This window comes from Eublepharis macularius, chromosome 1 (genome assembly GCF_028583425.1).
Source record: "Eublepharis macularius isolate TG4126 chromosome 1, MPM_Emac_v1.0, whole genome shotgun sequence".
Classification (NCBI taxonomy): Eukaryota; Metazoa; Chordata; class Lepidosauria; order Squamata; family Eublepharidae; genus Eublepharis; species Eublepharis macularius.
The window spans coordinates 52,394,858-52,414,927 of NC_072790.1; the positions used below are offsets into that span (position 1 = coordinate 52,394,858).

Below are 20,070 nucleotides of genomic sequence, written 5' to 3' on the forward strand. Positions count from 1 at the left end.
GAAGCCAGAAATATATGTAGTAACTATCTCCACAACATAGTTGTAAATGATATAGGTGGAATGACATTTTTATTCTGTATTTTAAAGTATATGTTTTTTTATGCATGCTGAGTTGTATCTTGACTAGATGTTATGTTTAAATTACGTGGTGATAACCAGGGCTTTTTTTCAGTGGGAACGCGGTGGAACGGAGTTCCGGAACCTCTTGAAAATGGTCACATGGCTGGTGGCCCCACCCCCTGATCTCCAGACAGAGGGGAGTTTAGATTGCCCTCTGCACTGCTGGTCTGGAGATCAGGGGGCGGGGCCACCAGCCATGTGACCATTTTCTCCAAGGGCAACCCACTGAGTTCCACCACCTCTTTTCCCAGAAAAAAAAGCCCTGGTGATAACTATGGATGGTAAGTAAGGATGGATTTAGTCAACATTGTTCACTATGACACCGTAAAGGATACTTCTTTCTTTCTAGACCAGCCTTTGAGTCTTGTGGAGGAAAACAACAAACTAAAAATTACATGAGTGAAGTCCCAAAGCAGTAAAGCTCTGAAGTTCAGAAGACTTTGAGAGCGGGTCAAGTGGCATACGCTTGCCTTTAAAGCATTCAAAGGCAGCCATGGAGAGAGGAGAGAAATTTCTATCACAAGTTACATTCCAAGGCTCAGTACTGTGAATCCTTCATTAAGAAAAAGGCAGAGAGAGAACAACGTATTTTTTCCCCTTCTTTTTATTTTTATACTTAGAAATATAGAGTTTTGTAATAATAATCATTATATAATTCTCTAGTCACGCTATAAATATACATATATTTCTCTAGCCATTTTCACATTTGTTCATAATGCAGTATCACAGGTATTTTTGAAAACTTGCAGTCTGATCAATCCTGTTCGGCCTTACTTAGAAATAAGGCCTAGGCCCTTGATGGGACTTACTCGTAACGTACATAGGACCACAGCCCCTCTTTTATTAAAAAAATAAAAACACATTAGAGAAACACTAAGCACAATGTCAAGCACACAGCCACAGGGGCCACTCATTTTGGCTTCCTCCCAGGCCATTTCCACATCCCAGTCTCCTCCTGCTGTTGGCTGATGGGATTCCAGCTTCTTGTAAAGGACTGCTCAGGCTCAGCCCTTCATTTTGCATCCTGGAAAAATACACTTGCAGCATCTATTGAGACATTTCATCCTCCATCCAACTAAGGATAGATGCTGGGATTCCTCCTTTTGTATTGTGCCCCCCCCACCTCCACTTGAGTGGGCCATTTGAACCCCCATCACTTCCAAATTTCTATTTTTAAATACATTTAAAACAACATAAGAATACATTTTAAAACACTCAATCCTTCTTGATGAATACTAAGGCAATGGATCTTAAATAAGCATCAAACACACTGAAATCACTATTTTTACATATTTTACACTATCGGTATGCTATTTTTGCACTTTACACATTTAAATTTTTTCCTAAAATTTCTGTAACAGATTTTTTTTAAAAAAAAAATCAAATTGTGAGATATAACTTTGAATTTTTGCACAAAAAAATGAACAAGAAACCTTATAACATAACTTATTCAGTCTCTAATAAGGTGGCATGACCTATTTGTTAAAATGTGGCCACGCCAAATCTCTATAGATTAGGGTAGGATGAAAAGGACAGATGTGCCTGAATCCTCCCTCGGCCTGCCCGCTCCCCGGCACTCCCAATTTCTTCTCTCTGGTAGTTGTTTTGCTTCAGCAGGTTTCCTTCCAGACTTGGAATCCTATGTGGATATTCTACAGATGTATGCTGGGAGTTCCCAGATGGTAATTTAACTCTAGGTACATGGGGGCTGGATTTGAATTTGGGTCATAGCAGAATGACTGTGTGCAAGTTTCCTCAACAGGGCAAATAGCAGCTCCCCAGGACCATTTTCAGTCAGGAATATGAAACTGGTGGGAAGATGGAAACCCATTTTCTTTGCAACCCAGATTGGGGTTGCTACAATGCTACATCTGGGAACTAGGTTTCCAGCACATAACTCATTGCAGAAATCTGACCCAAAGTCCTCATAAAGACTTTGCAAAGTTTGGATCAGCCCATGTATGTCTTTTATTTGCTCATCAAGTCTTGGATTGATGACCATTTGCCCTACACATGCAAGTAAGCATCTGAACATTTATACGGTTGTCAACAAATTGCCCTTCCTGTTCTTCGTTATACAGTTATGCCTCGCTGGCATTGGGTATTACCATTTAAATATTTTGACATTCTTCTCTGTGATAATTAGGCACGGGGTGATAGCTGGTGCTTCTCCTCATGTTCTCTGGATCTTTGTGCAGGGTCTTGTTCTCACATCATCCCTTATCTGCAGCTCCTGCTGCAACTTGTTATTTAAATACACAGGGAAAGGAAAATCCTAATTCACATTTATGGACAAGCGTAAATCAGCTGTTTTCTCCGCACAAGCAACTGCTGCATACGGAAGTAGTTAAAATGCAGAGAAAAATCTGTTAGAAAGTATCCTTCTCTGCAGAGTAGAAAAATACTGCAGCATCTAAATTTGTTGGGTCACCATTCAAGTTTCATATCTGCTTTGCTCCATACATATTTTCCTCCTCGCTTGAAAAACATCTTCTCATCAAATCCGCTGAACTGTATAGCATTTTCTACACCTACATCCAGAATAGATCGGGAAGGTTCCTTCCGGCCATTTTTACAGTTTAGAAAACGCATCTGGAAAACCAAGAGAGAAGAATATTTAGAGAGGCAGCTACCCAAAACTTAATAATTTGCAGCAGAATACACTTAGTTGGTAAGGAGGTGGTCGGGATGCCTAATTTCAACCAAGAAAACTTCATAATATGTCCTATCCACAGAATGGCCCATGCTCTGAATACATCCAGATTAGATTACTGTAATGCACTCTACATGGGATTGCCCTATGAAGGCAATCCAGTTGATTAGAATCCAGCAGAAATATTGTGACTCCCAAGGAAAGAACAGGAAATCTTTACAGAATTTAAAGAGCTCCATAGGCCACCGGTTCAGTTTCAATTTCATACCTTTATTGGCATAAAAGCAGTGATAAATTACAATCAGAAATAGATACAGAGGTCTGATAAATGATAAAACAAGAGTACAAAACAATCACTTAAAATAATAGTCAATGATAAGAATGAATAGGTGTCCAACGATTAAGATACAGTGGTATGCTTGGACTTAATTTTGTAAGCTTCTGCTAAAAATTTTGCGACATGTAGTAATTTGAGGATTAACATCTTCTAAAAGGTGAATTAAAAATTTTCCTTTGATAAGAACACTGTGCTGAAGATATTCAGCCAAAAATTGTTTACATTGTAAGGCAAAGAGAGGGCACTCTAAAATAATATGAGATAACGAATCAAAAACTCCTAATTCACATGGGCGCTACCACTTCATTTTTGGAAACGAACTGAAATGCTGTTTCTTAAAGCATTAAATGGTCTGAGACCAGGGCCGTTCCCACACGGCTTACCTGAACCCGGAACGCTGCGCAGCATGCCGAAAAAAACGTGGAAGATCGCGTTTTCTCTCGCAAGTTTTGTGCGATGTTGCGCAACATCGCACAAAACTCGCAAGAGAAAACGGCATGCTGAGCAGCGTTCTGGGTTCAGGTAAGCCGTGTGGGAATGGCCCAGGGTATCCAATGGCCCACCTGTTCCCATACAAACTTGCTTGATCGTCTTCTTAAAGAAAGTCCTCAGTGCGTCCTATCTTTTGGAGCTTAGATAGGTGGCTAATCAGTGACAGAGAACTCTCTGTTCTTGTGCCTGTTCTATGGAACTCCCTCACCATATTCATTCACCCGGCACTTCAGTTGCTAAACTTCAAGCTGTTAAGTCAAAGTGAGATCTGAAACTGATTTGCCTTCTGCAGATTTCTAAACTGCTGGTGTTCCTTCTAAGTCTGTTTCATAGTCGATATTGTATCTTTTAAATTGTTTTTCTCATTTTGATTATTGATTTTATTATTGTTAATGGGTTTTTTAAAAATGTCAGCTACCTTGAAAACCTAGTATAGTGAGATGGGGGAACAGAAATATTTCAAACAGTTAAAAACCTTACTGAAGCCAATGAGTCTATCAAAAATCAATTAACAAAAAATACAATCATGATTGTATTTTTCTCACATGGAAAAATAAATGCACATTCTAAGCAATGTAGATTTTACTGGCATATTACAGACATGGGAAGGGCATACATTTTTATTGCCATCTGTAGAAACATCCCAAAAACTATTTCAAAATTTGTGTTCCAATTCTAGAGCTGCATTTCCCTACAAAAGGTGAAAAATACATATTTCGCCATTTCTGTGGCCAGGAAACTCATCTCAGTCAGAATGCTGGCAATACAAATTGTGACCATCAGACAAATAGGAAAATGATTCAGGTATAGTATCTTTATGCAATTATTCAAGTATGGGTTTCATATTTACTCTCCCTGCCCCTGCAAAGGAACACCCATGCTTTGTCAAAAGCCTCTTCTACATGGTGAAGTTTACATTGAGCTTTCTGCGTATTCAACTCATGAGGACTGGATCTGCTTTATTCATTAGTTCTGGCCCTGTACTGTTTTAATTCTTTAATTCTACACTTTGAGGGAGTTGAACCGAAGTCGTGTCTTTTTTAATTTATTTCTGCACTAGAAAAATGCCTCCTTTCTGCTGCGGATTCATCACTTTCCTCAATCAATCAGCTGAGATATGGTCAATTTCCTGAGTCTATCCTTAGTTGGGCTGAGGATTGGTCAGTTTTCTCAGTCCATGGGTTGAGGATTGGTCAGTTTCTGCAGTCCATCTGTTAAGGAATAATCAGTTTCCTCAGCAATCAGCTTACAATTTTTGTCTGTTTTAATGGCATCAATGTTGCAACACTGTTGTTTAATTTTTTAAAAATGCCAAAAAAGGAGTAAACAGTACAGGAAGCACAGATGAAAACTTTTAAAGTATCAAGTGGGATTCGGGGCTGTCCACAGAGTTTTTGTGTTAGCCATATTGCAGCATTCCCCTTCTTTCCTGGTCACAGTTGTATTTTTTTTTTCTTTAAGGCACCAAGTTGCAATGTTGCTATTTAATGTTGAAAATATCAGGAAAAAAATGATTGGATGCTGTTCAATCAGTCAGGAGCAGGGGAAGAAAGGAGAGGGTGAAAGGCAGTGCCAGGCCTCATAACAAAGAAAGCATTCTGCACTTTACAAAAGCCTCAGTTTGACTTTGCTGAGGGGAAAAAACCCACTGGGGTATATGCGCAGGGAGAAAAGCTGCAGAAAAACTAGGAAAAGATTAATTCTGAGGCAGATGCAACTTTTCTCTGTGTGGAACACAAACAAGTCCAGGAAGCAGTTTAGAGACTGAGGGCCAAGCTACACATGACGAATGACACTTGAACGGCAAGTGGATTGAGTGGAGGGCAAGTGAACAGGGAGAAATACACTTGCCATTCAAGTGTCATTCGTCATGTGTAGCTTGGCCCTGAATCGGGGTATTTTGACCATGGCTGATTATGCACACGTTGGATAATGCACTTTCAATGCACTTTATCAATCGTTTGAGGTGGATTTTTTGTTCCGCACACAAAAAAATCCATTCCAAATGAACTATAAAGAGGATTGGAAGTGCATTATCCAACATGTGCGGAATCAGCCCATGTGTGCATAAGTCTGGAGAAAAATTGATGCAGTATGGGGCCAGAACTGATGGAAAAAACCCATGCAGAAAAGACTATATTAAGAATGATTTGCTTCTATATGGACATCATATCAATGAAGATCTTTAATTACAGGCTCTTTTCAGGGTGCTTTCACATTCTGAAGTTAAATGGGTGGCTATCACTGAAAGAGCCTTTTCTGAGGTGGTCCCCTGACTGGCTCCGGCCTGGTGGAACGCTCTCCCAGTTGACACCCGTGGGACTTATTACAGTTCCACCTGGCCTGTAAAACAGAGATGTTCCGCCAGGCCTATGAGAGTGGTTGAGGAGCTGGCGAACTATCCTGCTGGTCCCTTGCCTGTTTTGCTTTGTTCCGCTCCACCTTTTAATGAGATCTGTTGATTTCATTTTTATGATTTTAACTGTTATTTATTGTATTTTAAATTGTGGTTTTTATGATGGTGTGACCCGCCCTGAGTCTGCTTTCGGGAAGGATGGGATATACATCCAACAAAATAAATAAAATAATAAATAGAACTCCCTCCCTAAATTTCCAGAGCAAAGATTTGGATACCATGGTAAATTTCTGCTGACAGGAAGGCTTTTCATTATCAGAGCAGGATCCCCTCCCCCACCCTGCCTTCTGCTGCAACCCAAAATGGTCCCATAATGCTGCTCCTGGAAACATGGGACTCCCCCTAGTAACACTGTGAGGGGGAGTCAGAGGTCTGCAGGAGGGGGAAATGGGTAAAAATTGCCCCTCCTGTTAGCAGATATTTTCCATGAGATGCATCTCAGGGACAATGTTTTGTTAGTGTGGTAAACAAAACAAGAAATGAAAGACTTACATATTCATCCAGAATTAAGTAGGAATCTCTCATCTGTTACAAAAGAGAGGGAAAGTAGGAAATGAATATATCTATTATGGAGATGGCAGATTTTATCTTAACAAAATTTGTGGTAGAGTATGAGCTTCCGTGAGTCACAGCTCACTTCTTCTGATACCTCTGCTTAGGATGCCACTAAGAACAATTTTAAGCAGGTCTATTCAGAATCATACACAATTCTATTCAATGGGGTTTACTCCCAGGAAAATGTTCTTAAGATTGCACTGTGACAGACCAATCCAAAGAACTCTTTCCTGGGAGCAAAACTCATTAAATAGATCAGAGTAGGATTTCGAGACCTGTTTAGGATTGCTTTCTGACAGTCATCTTATGGAGTTATATCCCTTCTAAACAAAATGTATTACAATGGATTTAGAAGGTTGTAACTTTCTTTACAATGGTACTGTTCCTGCTTTAAAAAACACAACAGTATAAAAATGAGATTTCCAGTTTCAGCATTTGCAGAGCATAGTTATAAAATACATATAGTCCTGTTCAAATCACTCACTGGCAAGAGTGACTATATCCTTATCCTGAATTTCTCACTTTTTAAAAAAGCTAATCAATACTGAAATAGTGAATACACCAAAGACTCTGTTGCGCACTCTTGCTTTTATAATACTGCTGCAATGCCTGCCTAATCTAGCTCTACAGTTTGCTCCAATGCACCAGTCAGTTCAACCACACTATCTACAGACAGGAGCAGACATTGGAAAGAATCCTGACAAGTGCCCTATTGCCCAAGTAAACCAGAAAATCAGGACTCCAGGCACTTTTCTCTTCGTTTTTTAATTAACTCCCTAATTCTGATTTCTAGCTCCATAAGTAAAGATGCTATTTTTCAGAATGTATAGATAGTCAAGAGTTTTAACTTTACTTTTTTATTAGATTCCGGCACCAAGCATGAAACATTTTTATGACGACGTAGGAATAGTTCAAAATCTTCATCACTGATGACAAATTTTTCTGCTTCTCTCAGAGCGTCTTCCCCTGTATTTTCCCCTTCAATGAGCAAGCACTGAAAGACCTAAGAGATATAAAATAGATGCTTAAAGAGTATATTATTTGCTAGTCACAATTTCTAGGACGCAGAATAATGTGATAGAGTGGGCCCAACAGTCTCATTTTCTACAGTGATACATTATAAAAAAAGGTAACCATGTTAACATTAATGGATGCTTGCTAGTATAAAGCTATCAGAAACCAGAGAACATGCCCACAAGGCTTCCCCACTGAGATCAGCAGTGTCAGAATATTTGATTTTTATGAAGGGTACTAATTACACTTAATGTACTTACTAAACATAAGCCCTGTGGCGAGCGTGCCAGCATGTGACCTGCTAAACCAAATGCAGCCCTCCAGTTGTACATAAACCTTTGTCAAGCACCTGAAAGCTCAAGCAAGCTGCAAAATATTCAATGGGCCACCAAAGATGTCTGGGAGCCTATACTGGATCGGATCAGTCAGGAGTTACCGGGCGATTCCATGTTTCTGCTTTTTGAGACTTGCATAACCCCCACTTCCTTTTTACATGAAGTATGAAAGCAAAGTGTACTTTTGAAAGTCTTCTGTCTGTATGAGTGGAGTTAGTGAACATCCTTTCCACACACAAAAAGAAGGATGAGAGATTTGGCACTTTGGGCGTTTGTATATGAGGAGGGAGAGTATTAGTGTGTATTTAATATAAAATGGGGTAAAGTTTTTAGAATATTATAAATAAGTGGCTGAAGTGAGAGGGGAAAAAATGAAGGGGGATGATTTAGTTTAAAATTGGGCTGCTAGCACAGAGCCAAGCTACAAGTGATGCCTTACACAGGTTTGACACTTGTCAGCTTCCCTCAAGTTTTGATGGGAAATGTAGGTGTCCTGGCTTTACAGCCTGGCTCTCCATTACAGCTGCAAGACCAGGATGCCTACATTTCCCATCAAAACTTGAGGGAAGCTGACAAGTGTCCAACCTGTGCCAGGCATCACTTGTAGCTTGGCTCTCAGATTACTTTAAAAATGGGTTAATCAGATTTATGGAGATCTCTCAGTTTCTACTAGCCAGGGTGACTACGTGGAACCTTGTTCAGAGGCATGGCTGAGGCAGAAGCTGAACACCAGAGTAAAGAGGCAACATCAGGGGAAGGCCCTGACTTCTAAGCCCTGTTTGTTAGCCCGCTGGGGCAACTGACTGGACACTGTGTGAAACTAGGTGCAGCAGGATTCCTCGTATGTTCTTATAAGCCAGACTCAGTTTAGTCTGTGGTCCATTTGTGTATTCGTGCTTTTCCTTTGTTTAGAGAATATATATTCTGATTTTCATGGTCAAATATCTTCTCAAAATGGCTAATAACAATATTTTTAATTACAATATGTTTCCCTAATGAGTTAGGGACCACAGACTTCACCACTATATTGCTTTACATATTACCTGTTGCTTTAAATATGTACTCCTATATACTACCAGTGCTTCATATTGTCTAATGTCAGTCCTAGAAGTGATTATGTTCTGTTTCAGCAATTCTTCAACTCTGTATTGGATCCTTGCTAACTCTATGTCTTTGTAAACTTGTATCTATTTACCCTATGACATTGTTTATGGAAATGTACTTGACACTGTATGGAAATGTCCTTGCTACTGATTGTACTAATCTCATTCTATGTAATCCATCTTGAGTCTCACTGAGAAAGGCGGACTATAAATTACATAAATAAAAATAATAAAATTAATAGATTACTATATTGTACATTAAACAGCTTAGTGTTTCTTTATACAAGACCTCTTACGCAAGGACGCTCAAGTGTAGGGAGATGCAATGTTAGCTGGGAGGCACAGTTTAAATTTCATCTCTCTACAGAGCTGGCAGAGATTGCTCCTCAGAGGATTTGTTAATTTCATCTTCACCTCCTGGAAGGCTCTGTCAAATTAACAAAGCCTCTCAGGAACAATCTATGTGTGTAGAGAAGTGGAACTGAGCTAGGCTTCCTGGCTAACATTGAGTCTCCCTACACTTGAGCACCCTCTTGTAAATGGGCTTGTGTAGACAGACTTTTAGTGACTCACCAAGGAAAGGAAGGTTGGCATGGGAAGGTTTTTTTTTTTAATCATCTTTTGCTGGTCATTTTGTGCTTGACAAAAAACCCTCCACTAAAATATATATAGTAGAATAGGGGTATAATTTCAGTAGTTTGCACTCCAGGACAAAAAAAATGATTAACAGTTCTGGGTTTAGAAGATAAAGGACAAATTTCAGGGAAGAACAAGAGATTCTCAAAGACATGGAGATGTTGCTTCTCCAAGTTCTCTCTGCTCTCTGTTTCTTACCATCTGTACTAGAATATAAAACATGATATCTAATGCCAACATGTTATACATCTCTCCACTCCCAGACCGGCAATGATGTGAGAAGCAGTAAGACAAACATTATGGCACAGAAGTACACTTTACCAAAACATATCAATAGACACTAAAACTCAAATAGCAAAAACACTGAAAACTACTGATATTATCACATTAAAAGATATAGCAACGAAGGACGGTCTCATAAGCAAAACTGAGATAGAACAAAAATTTCAAAGCTCAATTCCATGGTTCTTATATCTGCAATTACAAGCTGTCACCCAACAAATAAACATAAGAAAGGTTATGAATGCAACTCAGACAAGATTTGAGCAATTCATGGATGCTAAAAAATATCAAAAAAAGGGCATGATTTCAAAAATATATGGCCTGCTATTGTCCTCTAACATCCCTAACAATTTTAATTATCAAACTAAATGGCATAAAGATCTTAATGAAGTACTGACATTAGACAACAGGGAAAAAGTATGGGCATCAAAATTAAATAAATCCTCAACTATATTAACTAAAATACAAAACTATAAAATTATACATAGGTGGTACCTAACACCCAAAAAAATCTCCTTAATTTATTCTTCAGCATCGCCCTCTTGTTGGAAGAAATGCAATAATGAGGGTAATTTTGCTCACTGTTGGTGGGAATGTCCCTTGATATCTCGATTTTGGTCAGAAATACTAAATATTATTAAGGAAATAACAAGGAACAGTGTCCCTATGTCACCAAAAGTAATCTTCTTGGGACTGTGGGATCAGACATCGATCCCAAATGTTAGAAGAGACCTTATCAACTCTCTCCTGGTGGCAGCTAGGAGTACAATAGCAACCAAATGGAAAGACCAATCTCCACCTACTACAGAACTTTGGTTTACAAAAATCTGGAACCATTTGATAATGGAAAAAATAACTGACAATCTACATCAGACAGAATATCAATCTTTGGGATCAAACTTCTGGGAAAAATGGATCCCATTTTACGAATTCATAGAAGCAAGAGATCTGCAACCTCCCTCTTCACACCACTCATTGTTAATGTATTAAAGTTGAAGCACTGTGTTAATATTTGTAAATGCCATGTATTATATTGGTTTGTTGTTTGATTATTGTTACAGTTCTAAAATTGAATAAAAATATATTTTTTTAAAAAAAAAGAAGTACACTTTACATGGAAGACAGAGCCGGCTTCCCTCTCTTATAATACCTAATGTCACACTTGCCGAGCAAGAAGAGCATGCAACTGAGTGCCAGCATCAGGGCTCATTTTGAGGGAGGAACACACAGGAACGCAGTTCCAGCAGTTCTCCAAAGAAGTCACATGTCAGGTACCCCTGCCTACCTGACTTTCGGCCATTTGGGGCCCATTTCGGCCTAGACTGGGCCCGAAACAGCCTGAATCAGATTGGTGCCAGGCAGGGCAACCCTCCCATGCCCAGCACTGACCCGATCTGGGCCATTTCGGCCCCAAACTAGGCCCCAAAGGGCCCAAAAGGGCCACTTTCAGTCATTTAGGGCCCATTTTTGCCATTTTGAGCCCAATTTCAGCCCTGAATGGCCAGGATTGGGTCCAAAACAGCCAGGATAGGTGATGTCAGGGGGTGTGGCATATGCAAATCAGTTATGCTAATAACACTTCTGGTGATGTCAAGGGGCATGGCATATGATAATAAGCTATGCTAATGAGTTATGCTGATGAGTTCCTCCAGCCCTTTTTCTACAAAATGACCCCTGGCCAGCATAACTCCAAACCTTATGCAAAGAGGTGCATAGTGATTCTGAAATGTGCTTACAGGATTCCATAGGTTTGGTCATGCATTGGATCAGAACTGATGCACCACCACTGTGCAGATCAAATGGAGACCAGAATGTACATTATTGTCCTTAAACAGTCCTTTCCTTCCAGGTTTTAGAAGAGTATCACTTCATTAAAACACTAAAACTTTTTGTAGTTTTCTCACACATTTTGCTGATAGAAAAACAATGGACATTCCCATCTCTTTCTTACCTTCCAGCGGACAGGATTTAATGCCTGAATATGCTCATTCATATCCTCTTCGACATTAAAGCTGTTGATCACTGAGTTTATTTTAAAAGCCACACTATAATCACGGCACCATCCCCTGAGCTTCTGGAGATTTTTAACATGGTTCTTCCTTCCTTGCCCACGACCAATTAAAACATTGACTTCCTCACTGAAGCTGTCGCAAGAAACAGCCAGAATATCTAGGTATTCCCCTGGAACAGAAAATGTTCACTGTGATCAACACCATTAGTCCACAGTTTTTAATTCTATCCAATCCTGTGCCTAGTCCCACTTTTAAACCTTGACCAGAAGTAACAGGACAAGAAGGAACAAGTATTTACACTCTTGTTACATTTTATTCACTGTTCAGCGATTTAGCAATAAAACCATTAGAAAATATCAAAGTGAATGCAACATTTTTGGTCAATATGAAATAAATCCATTGTGCCAGCACTCTGAAAAATGTTCTTTATACAATGTCTCTTTCTTTTATATTTCCTGCTTGGCTGCTATGTGTGTAAAGCTTCACAAACAGAATTGAGAGAGCTTAAATATTATTGTTGTTGTTGTTATTATTTAAAACTAGGTGCTATAAAGACACCTGAAAATAAAACCAAAAGTGAAAAGAAGATCCTGTCCCAAAACATACTGCACCAACACTTGGATACCACCAGGGCTCATTTCAAGGGGGAACACACAGGAACCCAGTTCCAGTAGTTCCCCAAAGAGGTCACATGACAGGTGGCCCCACCCACCTGACTCTCAGCCATTTTGGGCCTGTTTCGGCCTGGATTGGGGCCTCTGACGGGTGATGGGTCACTCTCCCGCTCCTGACCATTTTGGGCCCCTTTTGGTCCATTTTCAGCCCATTTTTGCCATTTTGGGCCCAATTTTGGCCCTGAATGGCCAGGATTGGGTCCAAAACAGCCAGGATAAGTGATGTCAGGGAGTGTGGCATATGCTAATGAGTTCCTCCAGCTCTTTTTCTATGAAATGACCCCTGGATACAGCACAGCATTTCCTTGGACAGAAAGATTTCTGTCTATGGAGTATGACTTTCTCACCTCCACTTTCCTGCTGTAGCCTGAAATTCTACTCCTCAATAACAATATTTTAATGGGAGATGAGAAACTACAATGGGAAGGGGGAGATGAGAAAGTCATGCACTGATGGTGGAAATCCTACTGCTCATGGAAATGCTGTATTAGTCCAACCCCACAACTAAGCAAATATGAAGTGTTTTTTGGAACTGTTTTATAAAGTATTTTAAAATTATTCAGGATTATCAAAAACAAAATGAAAGAGAATAAAATAATTATATAATCACTGACAGAACTTTTTAAAAAATAAAAAGAGGAAGAAAAATGTTGCTTGAGGCTATAACAGGTGACCAATATCCACAAACCTTAAACAATTCCTAAACATTTAGTAGAGAATGACCAAATCATTCCACAATTCTCCTTCTCCTCTTCTATAATTTTTTTTAACCAATAAGAACTAGTTCTAATAGCCTCATTCTTCAGTGATAAAGGAATATCCTCGGTGATGTTTTTTTTCCTCTGAAGAGAATGACTGACGTGCAAACATTCAATCAACCTTGGTTTTAGAGATTTCTTCCTAATTAAAAGACATATTAAAAACCTGTAAAACTTTAAGGATTCTTTATCTCACCGTAACGTTTAAACCACTTTTCTGTAACCATGCTTCCATTGCTCACAATGCTGACACTTGGGAGTTTTAACTCCTGTTTGCAAAACTGGACCAGCTTCCCCACAAACTCTCCTCTCTCGTGAAGAAACGGCTCCCCTCCTGAGAAGTTTATTTTCTCCATACCTAGGACATAGCAGAGAGAAAACAGCAAGTGAAAAATGTGTTCAGAGTATGTACAAATCAGGGAAAAAACTGCAACTATTTAGCCACAACACTACTCTGTTTTTTATACATGTATCCATATTGGGTTTATAGTTTCAGGTGGGTAGCTGTGTTGGTCTGCAGTAGAACAGCAAGATTCGAGTCCAAAAGCACCTTGAAGACCAACAAAATTTTCAAGGCATAAGCTTTCAAGAGTCAGAGCTCCCTTTGTCAGACACCATTATCTGGCAAAGGGAACTTTGATTCTCAATAGCTTACATCTGAAAATCTTGTTATCTTCAAGGTGCTACTGGAATTGAATCTTGCTATTGGCTTTAGGGATCAGTCCATGTTGGCTAACTTACCTGATTTTTCAAGCTTGCTTCTGAATTCTTTGGGTTTTAAAAGAAAAAACCTTTAAAAAATTCAGTAGACAGCAATGACTGCATTGGTACTTGAGAACAAGATGACAAAATAAATAATTTTCACTGAACCAACGTACTCAGGCGTTTACATTTCAGAGACGAAGCTTAAATGCTCCACTTTAGTCTAATAAAGACATGGTTGTGATTTTGATATTAAGGGGAACATTAATAGCTGACAAAATAATTGCAAATTAAAGCCACACAAAATTCATCTTATATCTGTATAGAAAAATTTATTCTCTTTTTCTCATGTGTTGACTCACATAAGAAATGTGGCACATGCCTTGAATACTGCGATGCATCTGAGAGTAACGGCAGTCAGTGGTCTTTTAAGCTTCATAAATGTTATGTACAACACTGTGACTCTATCATAGATTTGCGCGATAACCTTCTCTTTGGCCTGATGAAATCATTACTCTCATACTACATTTGTAACATCCTGTATTGTGACAAAGGGATGTAATCATGTTTTGTCAATTTAGACCGGAAAGTGTTGTGGGGGAAAAAAGTTTTTAAAAACCCCAAAGATATCTTCTAGTCTTCCCTTCTACCGCGTTTTTATCTCCTGCATGCCAGCACACACAGTTCTCCTGAGAAAAAGCGTGGTCCAAGATCACCACCCTTCACGTCAGAGGAGCGACTCGAGTCCAGGACTCCCAGATCCAGTCCGATTTACACCTCCCCCCCCCCCCACATACACACTTGAGAGCTAGCCAGAGTCCGACTGATCCCCATTCGTCTGCTTTCTGTTTTTCAGCGAGGCAACTCTCCGGCCACAGGCGGCGCTTTCCGGCTCCGCGCCGCACCTGCCGAGCGTGTCGCGCCAGGCCACTCACCCGCCTGCTTGAGCAAGCCGAGCCCCCACTGGGCGTCGGCCAGGGGCAGCACGAAGGAGGTCTTGGCCGTGTGGAAGCAGAACCCGCACTTGTAGTTGCACTGGCGGGTGAAGTGGTAGTTGACGCTGACGGGCACCGGCCGGGGAGCGGCTCCCTCCTCCGGGACCCTCGGCCGGACGGGCGCCCCGCAGCGCCACCAGTAGAAAGGCGCCAGGGTGCTCCAGAAGGCGCCGAGGGCGCGCAGCAGGAGGCGGAGCAGCTGGCCGGGAACGGAGGCCATGGCGGGAGCTCTGGCGGGCTGCTCTGCTTAGGGCTGGCCGCGGAGCCCGCCGCCTTTTGAGCAAGCGATAGCGGGGCGCATGTGACCTCCGCCGGGAGGAAAAGGCCAGTTTCGCTTTCCATTACTAAGAAGCAAAACTTGGCTCGGGCTGCGGAGGTGTGGAACGGGTCCGGCGGCGACCCTCCCCAAGCCTCCCCCGCCCGCAACAGCAGGCGGACCGTCGAGGGCTGCCCCCTTCCCCAAAGCAGACTGGCCCGGCTTAGGCACGCGGAGAGTGAGGTGGGGGGTGGACTGCAGGGGAAGGGTGCCAGTTTTGACATGGTCGCGTTAAAAAAAAATCCATGCAGATCGAAAACAAGCACCGCAGGGAGAAAGCTTCGGCGCCCTCTTTTGATTGTTGCGCTGGTTTTCTGTTTGCAGGGAACAGACATCCCAAACTGCGATCCTCCACCGCAGCTCCGCATTTTACCACCTCATGCTCTTGCATGTGTATTTTGAAAATGTTATCTATTCATTCAAACCCCTTACTTCGTTTAAACTCCGCCTTTTCTCCCAATGGGGACTCAAAGGAGCTTGTATCTTTCTCCCTTCTACCATTTTATCCTCACAATATTCCTGTGAGGTAAGTTAGGCTGAGAGAGTGTGACCGGCCCAAGGGCACCCAACAAGCTTCCATAGCAGAGTGGGGATTTGAACTGGGGTCCTCCAGATCCTAGTCCAACAGTCAGCACACCTCTGTGTAAATCATGCCTCAGTGTATCACACAATCACATCGAGGAGGGAGGGGGAATCGAAGGCACTTTCCTTACTGAAAACTGCTGCAGTACAGACAAAAATGAAGAACAAGGGGGGATCAGCCATCCCAGTCCCCTCATGTTTGCTTCCTCACCCCAGTCTCTCACTTTCTCCTTCCCTCACCCCTTCTCTTACTGTCTGTCTTTCTCTGTCTCTCTGCCCCATACCAACTGCCACTCCTTTGCTTTCTTTCTGGCTCCCCCACCTCATCACTCTCTCTTTCTGGCTCAGTGGCCGTGGCGATCCTCCCAACCTCCTGGCAACTTTGGGCAGCAACTCTCCTGACCACCCACTCGCAGCTTCATGTGGCAACTCTTCCAGCCACCCAGCTGCCCACAGCTCCATCGCTGTCCTGGAGGTGGTGGCAACTTCTCTGGCCAGGTGGCCACCTGTCTTGCTGCAGTTTTACCATCTCAAGGATGGTGTTTACTCTTCCCCTGCCTGCCTGCAGCTTTGCCTGAGCAGAACAACACTGGGGCGGGGGGAGGATTGAACACACACACACACCCTTCGTTGTCTAAAGTTATCACATTTTTGTGCAAACCGGGGGGGGGGGGGGTGTCCCTGCAAGTTTGCTTGAAAATATGCCTTCTGTCAATGTGGCCCTGATCTGCAGATCTAATTTTCCACACTTGACTTTTAGTAAAGAGTCCAGTAGCCCCTTTAAGACTAACCAACTTTATTGTAGCAGAAGCTTTCGAGAGCTACAGCTCTGTTCATCAGATGCAAGAGAGCTGTGGCTCTTGAAAGCTTATGCTACAATAAAGTTGGTTAGTCTTAAAGGGGCTACTGGACTCTACTATTTTGCGACTACAGACTAACACGCTAACTCCTTTGACGCTTGACTTTTAGAATATATGATGATAAAAGCAGGGTCGCCTGAAGGGGTACAGCCAGCATTTCTTGCTGAAGAAAACTGCTGTTATGTCTCTGAAGAAAATACATTTTAAGTGGTTGCTTCTAGCATCTTTTTGCCAAGCCCTGGACTAATGTTTGACTCACACCTGCAGGAGAATGAGGGGGTAGAATCCAGATATTTTAGAACTGACTATACACTCGCAGCCAAAAAGATAAGATCTAAGGTGGTACTGAATGAGGCTGTTTCGTGATTCCTGGGATAGTTTGGCATACTGTACTGTTTTAATTAATTTTAATTAATGTTTACAAACTGATAATGGATTTAACTGTTTATTAGTCGATGTTTGGTAAATTGTGATGGCCTATGGCTATAGACAATAAACTCTTTGGACTATACTACTTTAGATTATTTAACAAACTAAACCCCTTGCTGATGGAAAATCAGCACCCCAAGCAAAGAGAGATGGTTGTTGTTTTTCTTCCTGCTGTGCTAGTTTTCTATCTGCAAGGAGTGTTTATGTAAATGAACATTCAGCACTGCAGTCCACTACCTGAGGTCTTGTGGTACAGTCTGTTTTGCCACCTTAATTCTCTACCACCTCATTACTACCTTGGCTTTTTGCATGTGTGAATCAGGATCAGAAATGTGATCCTGTCTGGACACCGATATGCATAATAAACCCTTTCCTCATTTAAATTACTTCCTTAAGCTTCCCTTTAGGAAGCTCTCCATGCTCCCAAATAGTACGTAAAGGGAAACTTCTATATAAGCATATAAAGGGTTACAAAGGGAACTTGAAAAATAAACTAGTACAAACCCTGGATGATCAGGGCAGCAACCCAAAGTGATCCCCCCACACTACTTTTATTCTGCCAGTTTCCTATCCCACTTTTTTCATTAAAACGTTCATGTCCCAAATTTAAACACTTATTAACTAAACCTTAGTGCTGCAAATTCACTGGCTCCACTCTGTCTATGAGCCTATGCTCAAAGGTTGCTGGTGAAGCTTTGTGTAGAAAGGGGGTAGGAATGGAGCAAAGGTGGCCAAATCCCCCCATAGTGTTTCTGACAGTAAGAAATCCAACAGGTGCCACAGAAGGATACAGCAATGGGAAAAGTTCCAGTTGTACACTAAACACACAAGAGAGACTGATATGTTGTGTGAGAGATAACGAATGAGGCCAAAAAACCCCAGTTAATGAAGAAAACAACATGACTACACCAATTCACAGAAAAGGGAAGAAATAGAAGGAAATATCATTTGCGTTTTCTAAAGTTGACTGGATGCATTGCAACTAACTAACTAACTAATTATTATTATTTAATATCTATATGTGCCCCCTCGGCCGGCTGGTGCAGAGTTTCGGGTTTGGGTGTCACCAATACGCGGATGACACCCAGCTTTATCTGCTGTTGGACGGGCGGCCTGGATCGGCCCCTGATGCCCCGGAGCGTGCTTTTGAGGCTGTGGCTGGTTGGTTGAGACAAAGTTGGCTGAAATTGAATCCCACGAAGACGGAGGTTCTGTATGTGGGTCGTGGGGAGATGGCTTTGGGACCCCGGCTTCCTACACTTGATGGGGCAGCACTTACACTGGCCCTGAGAGTTAGGAGCCTGGGGGTGATTCTGGATTCCTCCCTGAAGATGGAGGACCAGATCACTGCAGTTGCCAGGTCTTCCTTTTATCATCTTCGGCAAGCCAGGCAGCTTGCCCCTTATTTGTCTCCCCTTGACTTGACTACAGTGGTCCAAGCAATGGTCACCTCTAGGTTGGATTACTGTAACGCGCTCTACGCTGGACTTCCCATGGGCCTGATCCGGCGGTTACAGCTGGTACAGAATGCAGCAGTGCGGGTCATTGCTGGAGCACTGGTGTGGGAGCATATTACACCTGTGCTACGCCAGCTGCATTGGCTGCCAGTGGAGTACCGAATCAGGTTCAAGGTTTTGGTGTTAACCTACAAAGCCCTACGCGGATTGGGACCGACGTATCTGAGGGACCGTCTCTCACCTTATGAGCCCCAGAGGACTCTCTGCTCTGGTGGAAAACATTTTTTAAGTGTCCCTGGCCCTAGGGAGGCCCGCCTGGCGTCGACCAGGGCCAGGGCCTTTTCGGTCCTGGCCCTGGCCTGGTAGAATGCTCTGTCTTGCGAGACAAGGGCCCGACAAGATTTGCTTGCATTTCACCGGACCTGTAAGACAGAGCTATTCCGCCAGGTATTTGGCTGACGCCGGGCGGTGCCCCCCCCATGGAAGGGGGGTTAAACCATCACCCCTATGCAAACACAGAGGCATGTATGAACCACTATGCAGTATGAACTGTAATATTTACTGCTTTTAAATGTTTTTAATGTATTATTTAATGCTTTTAAATGTTTTTAATGGTTGTGTGATTTTTCTATTTGTTATCCACCCTGAGCCTGCGAAAGCAGGGAGGGCGGAATATAAATATAATAAATTAAATTAATTAATCAAAGGTCTTGACACAACCACTAGCTTCAGAAAAATGGCACTTGTGGATGTTTTCCTTCCTCAGTGTATCTCCCACGTGTGAGCAGCCATTCATTACTATGGAAAATTATAAAGTGTTGCCCTTACCAGTAACTCTGGTGTGTAGTGCTAGGTGCACACTTACTCCACTGGCTTCCACAGGCATGAGCGCCATCGAGCTCTGGCCAAGCCTGCTCTCCTAGCACCAACCAGTCAGAGTGAGTATTTCGCTAGTTACATTTGTATTGCTAACATCTGACGAAGAGAACTGTGATTCTCGGAAGCTTATGCTACAGTAAAGTTGGTTAGTCTTAAAGGTGCTACCGGACTCTTCGATTTTGCTACTACAGACTAACACGGCTAACTCCTCTGGATTTGTATTGCTGGTTTCTGTTGCACTTTTCAGTAGAAAGTGTGTGCCACCCTTCTTTAGTTCCTCTGCCCCATTTTTAATTCCAGTGTCCCCCTATCCATTCCTGTTTAATGCTACAGAGTTCTGTCTGATCTGTGCAAACCCTCATCATGGGTGTGAGTGAAATAATCACGAAGGGTGCCTCTGGGCATAGGCAACATGCTTTTCCATCAGCACTCAGAAACCTAGCCGCATTGCAAACATCTTGAA

At 42.0% G+C, this 20,070-nt stretch overlaps 1 protein-coding gene across 2 annotated transcripts; it reads right to left on the reverse strand.

Annotated features, from left to right (window-relative positions):
• Positions 1 to 723: 723 nt before the first annotated feature.
• RSAD2 (radical S-adenosyl methionine domain containing 2) lies at positions 724 to 15,374 on the reverse strand. 2 transcript variants are annotated; one of them, XM_054982052.1, is made up of 6 exons: positions 15,025 to 15,374; positions 13,584 to 13,745; positions 11,895 to 12,124; positions 7,427 to 7,576; positions 6,511 to 6,543; positions 724 to 2,712 (listed from the first exon to the last, which is right to left on the reverse strand). In XM_054982052.1, the coding sequence occupies exons 1-6, from the start codon at positions 15,302 to 15,304 to the stop codon at positions 2,548 to 2,550; spliced, it is 1,020 nt and encodes a 339-aa protein (XP_054838027.1). In that variant the 5' UTR covers positions 15,305 to 15,374; the 3' UTR covers positions 724 to 2,547. The 2 variants fall into 2 exon arrangements, with proteins under 2 accessions (XP_054838027.1, XP_054838029.1); XM_054982054.1 differs by lacking the exon at positions 15,025 to 15,374 and adding an exon at positions 14,887 to 14,916.
• Between the last annotated feature and the right edge of the window lie 4,696 nt (positions 15,375 to 20,070).

What these genes read in the sequence shown, in the direction of transcription:
- RSAD2 (XM_054982052.1), bottom strand. Translation starts at nt 15,304, where the DNA reads ATGGCCTCCGTTCCCGGCCAGCTGCTCCGCCTCCTGCTGCGCGCCCTC. An exon ending in CGGCTTGCTCAAGCAGGCGG is followed by an intron (nt 13,746 to 15,024) that starts GTGAGTGGCCTG and finishes GCTATGTCCTAG; the next exon opens with GTATGGAGAAAATAAACTTC. An exon ending in ACTTAATTCTGGATGAATAT is followed by an intron (nt 2,713 to 6,510) that starts GTAAGTCTTTCA and finishes TTGGTTTTCCAG; the next exon opens with ATGCGTTTTCTAAACTGTAA.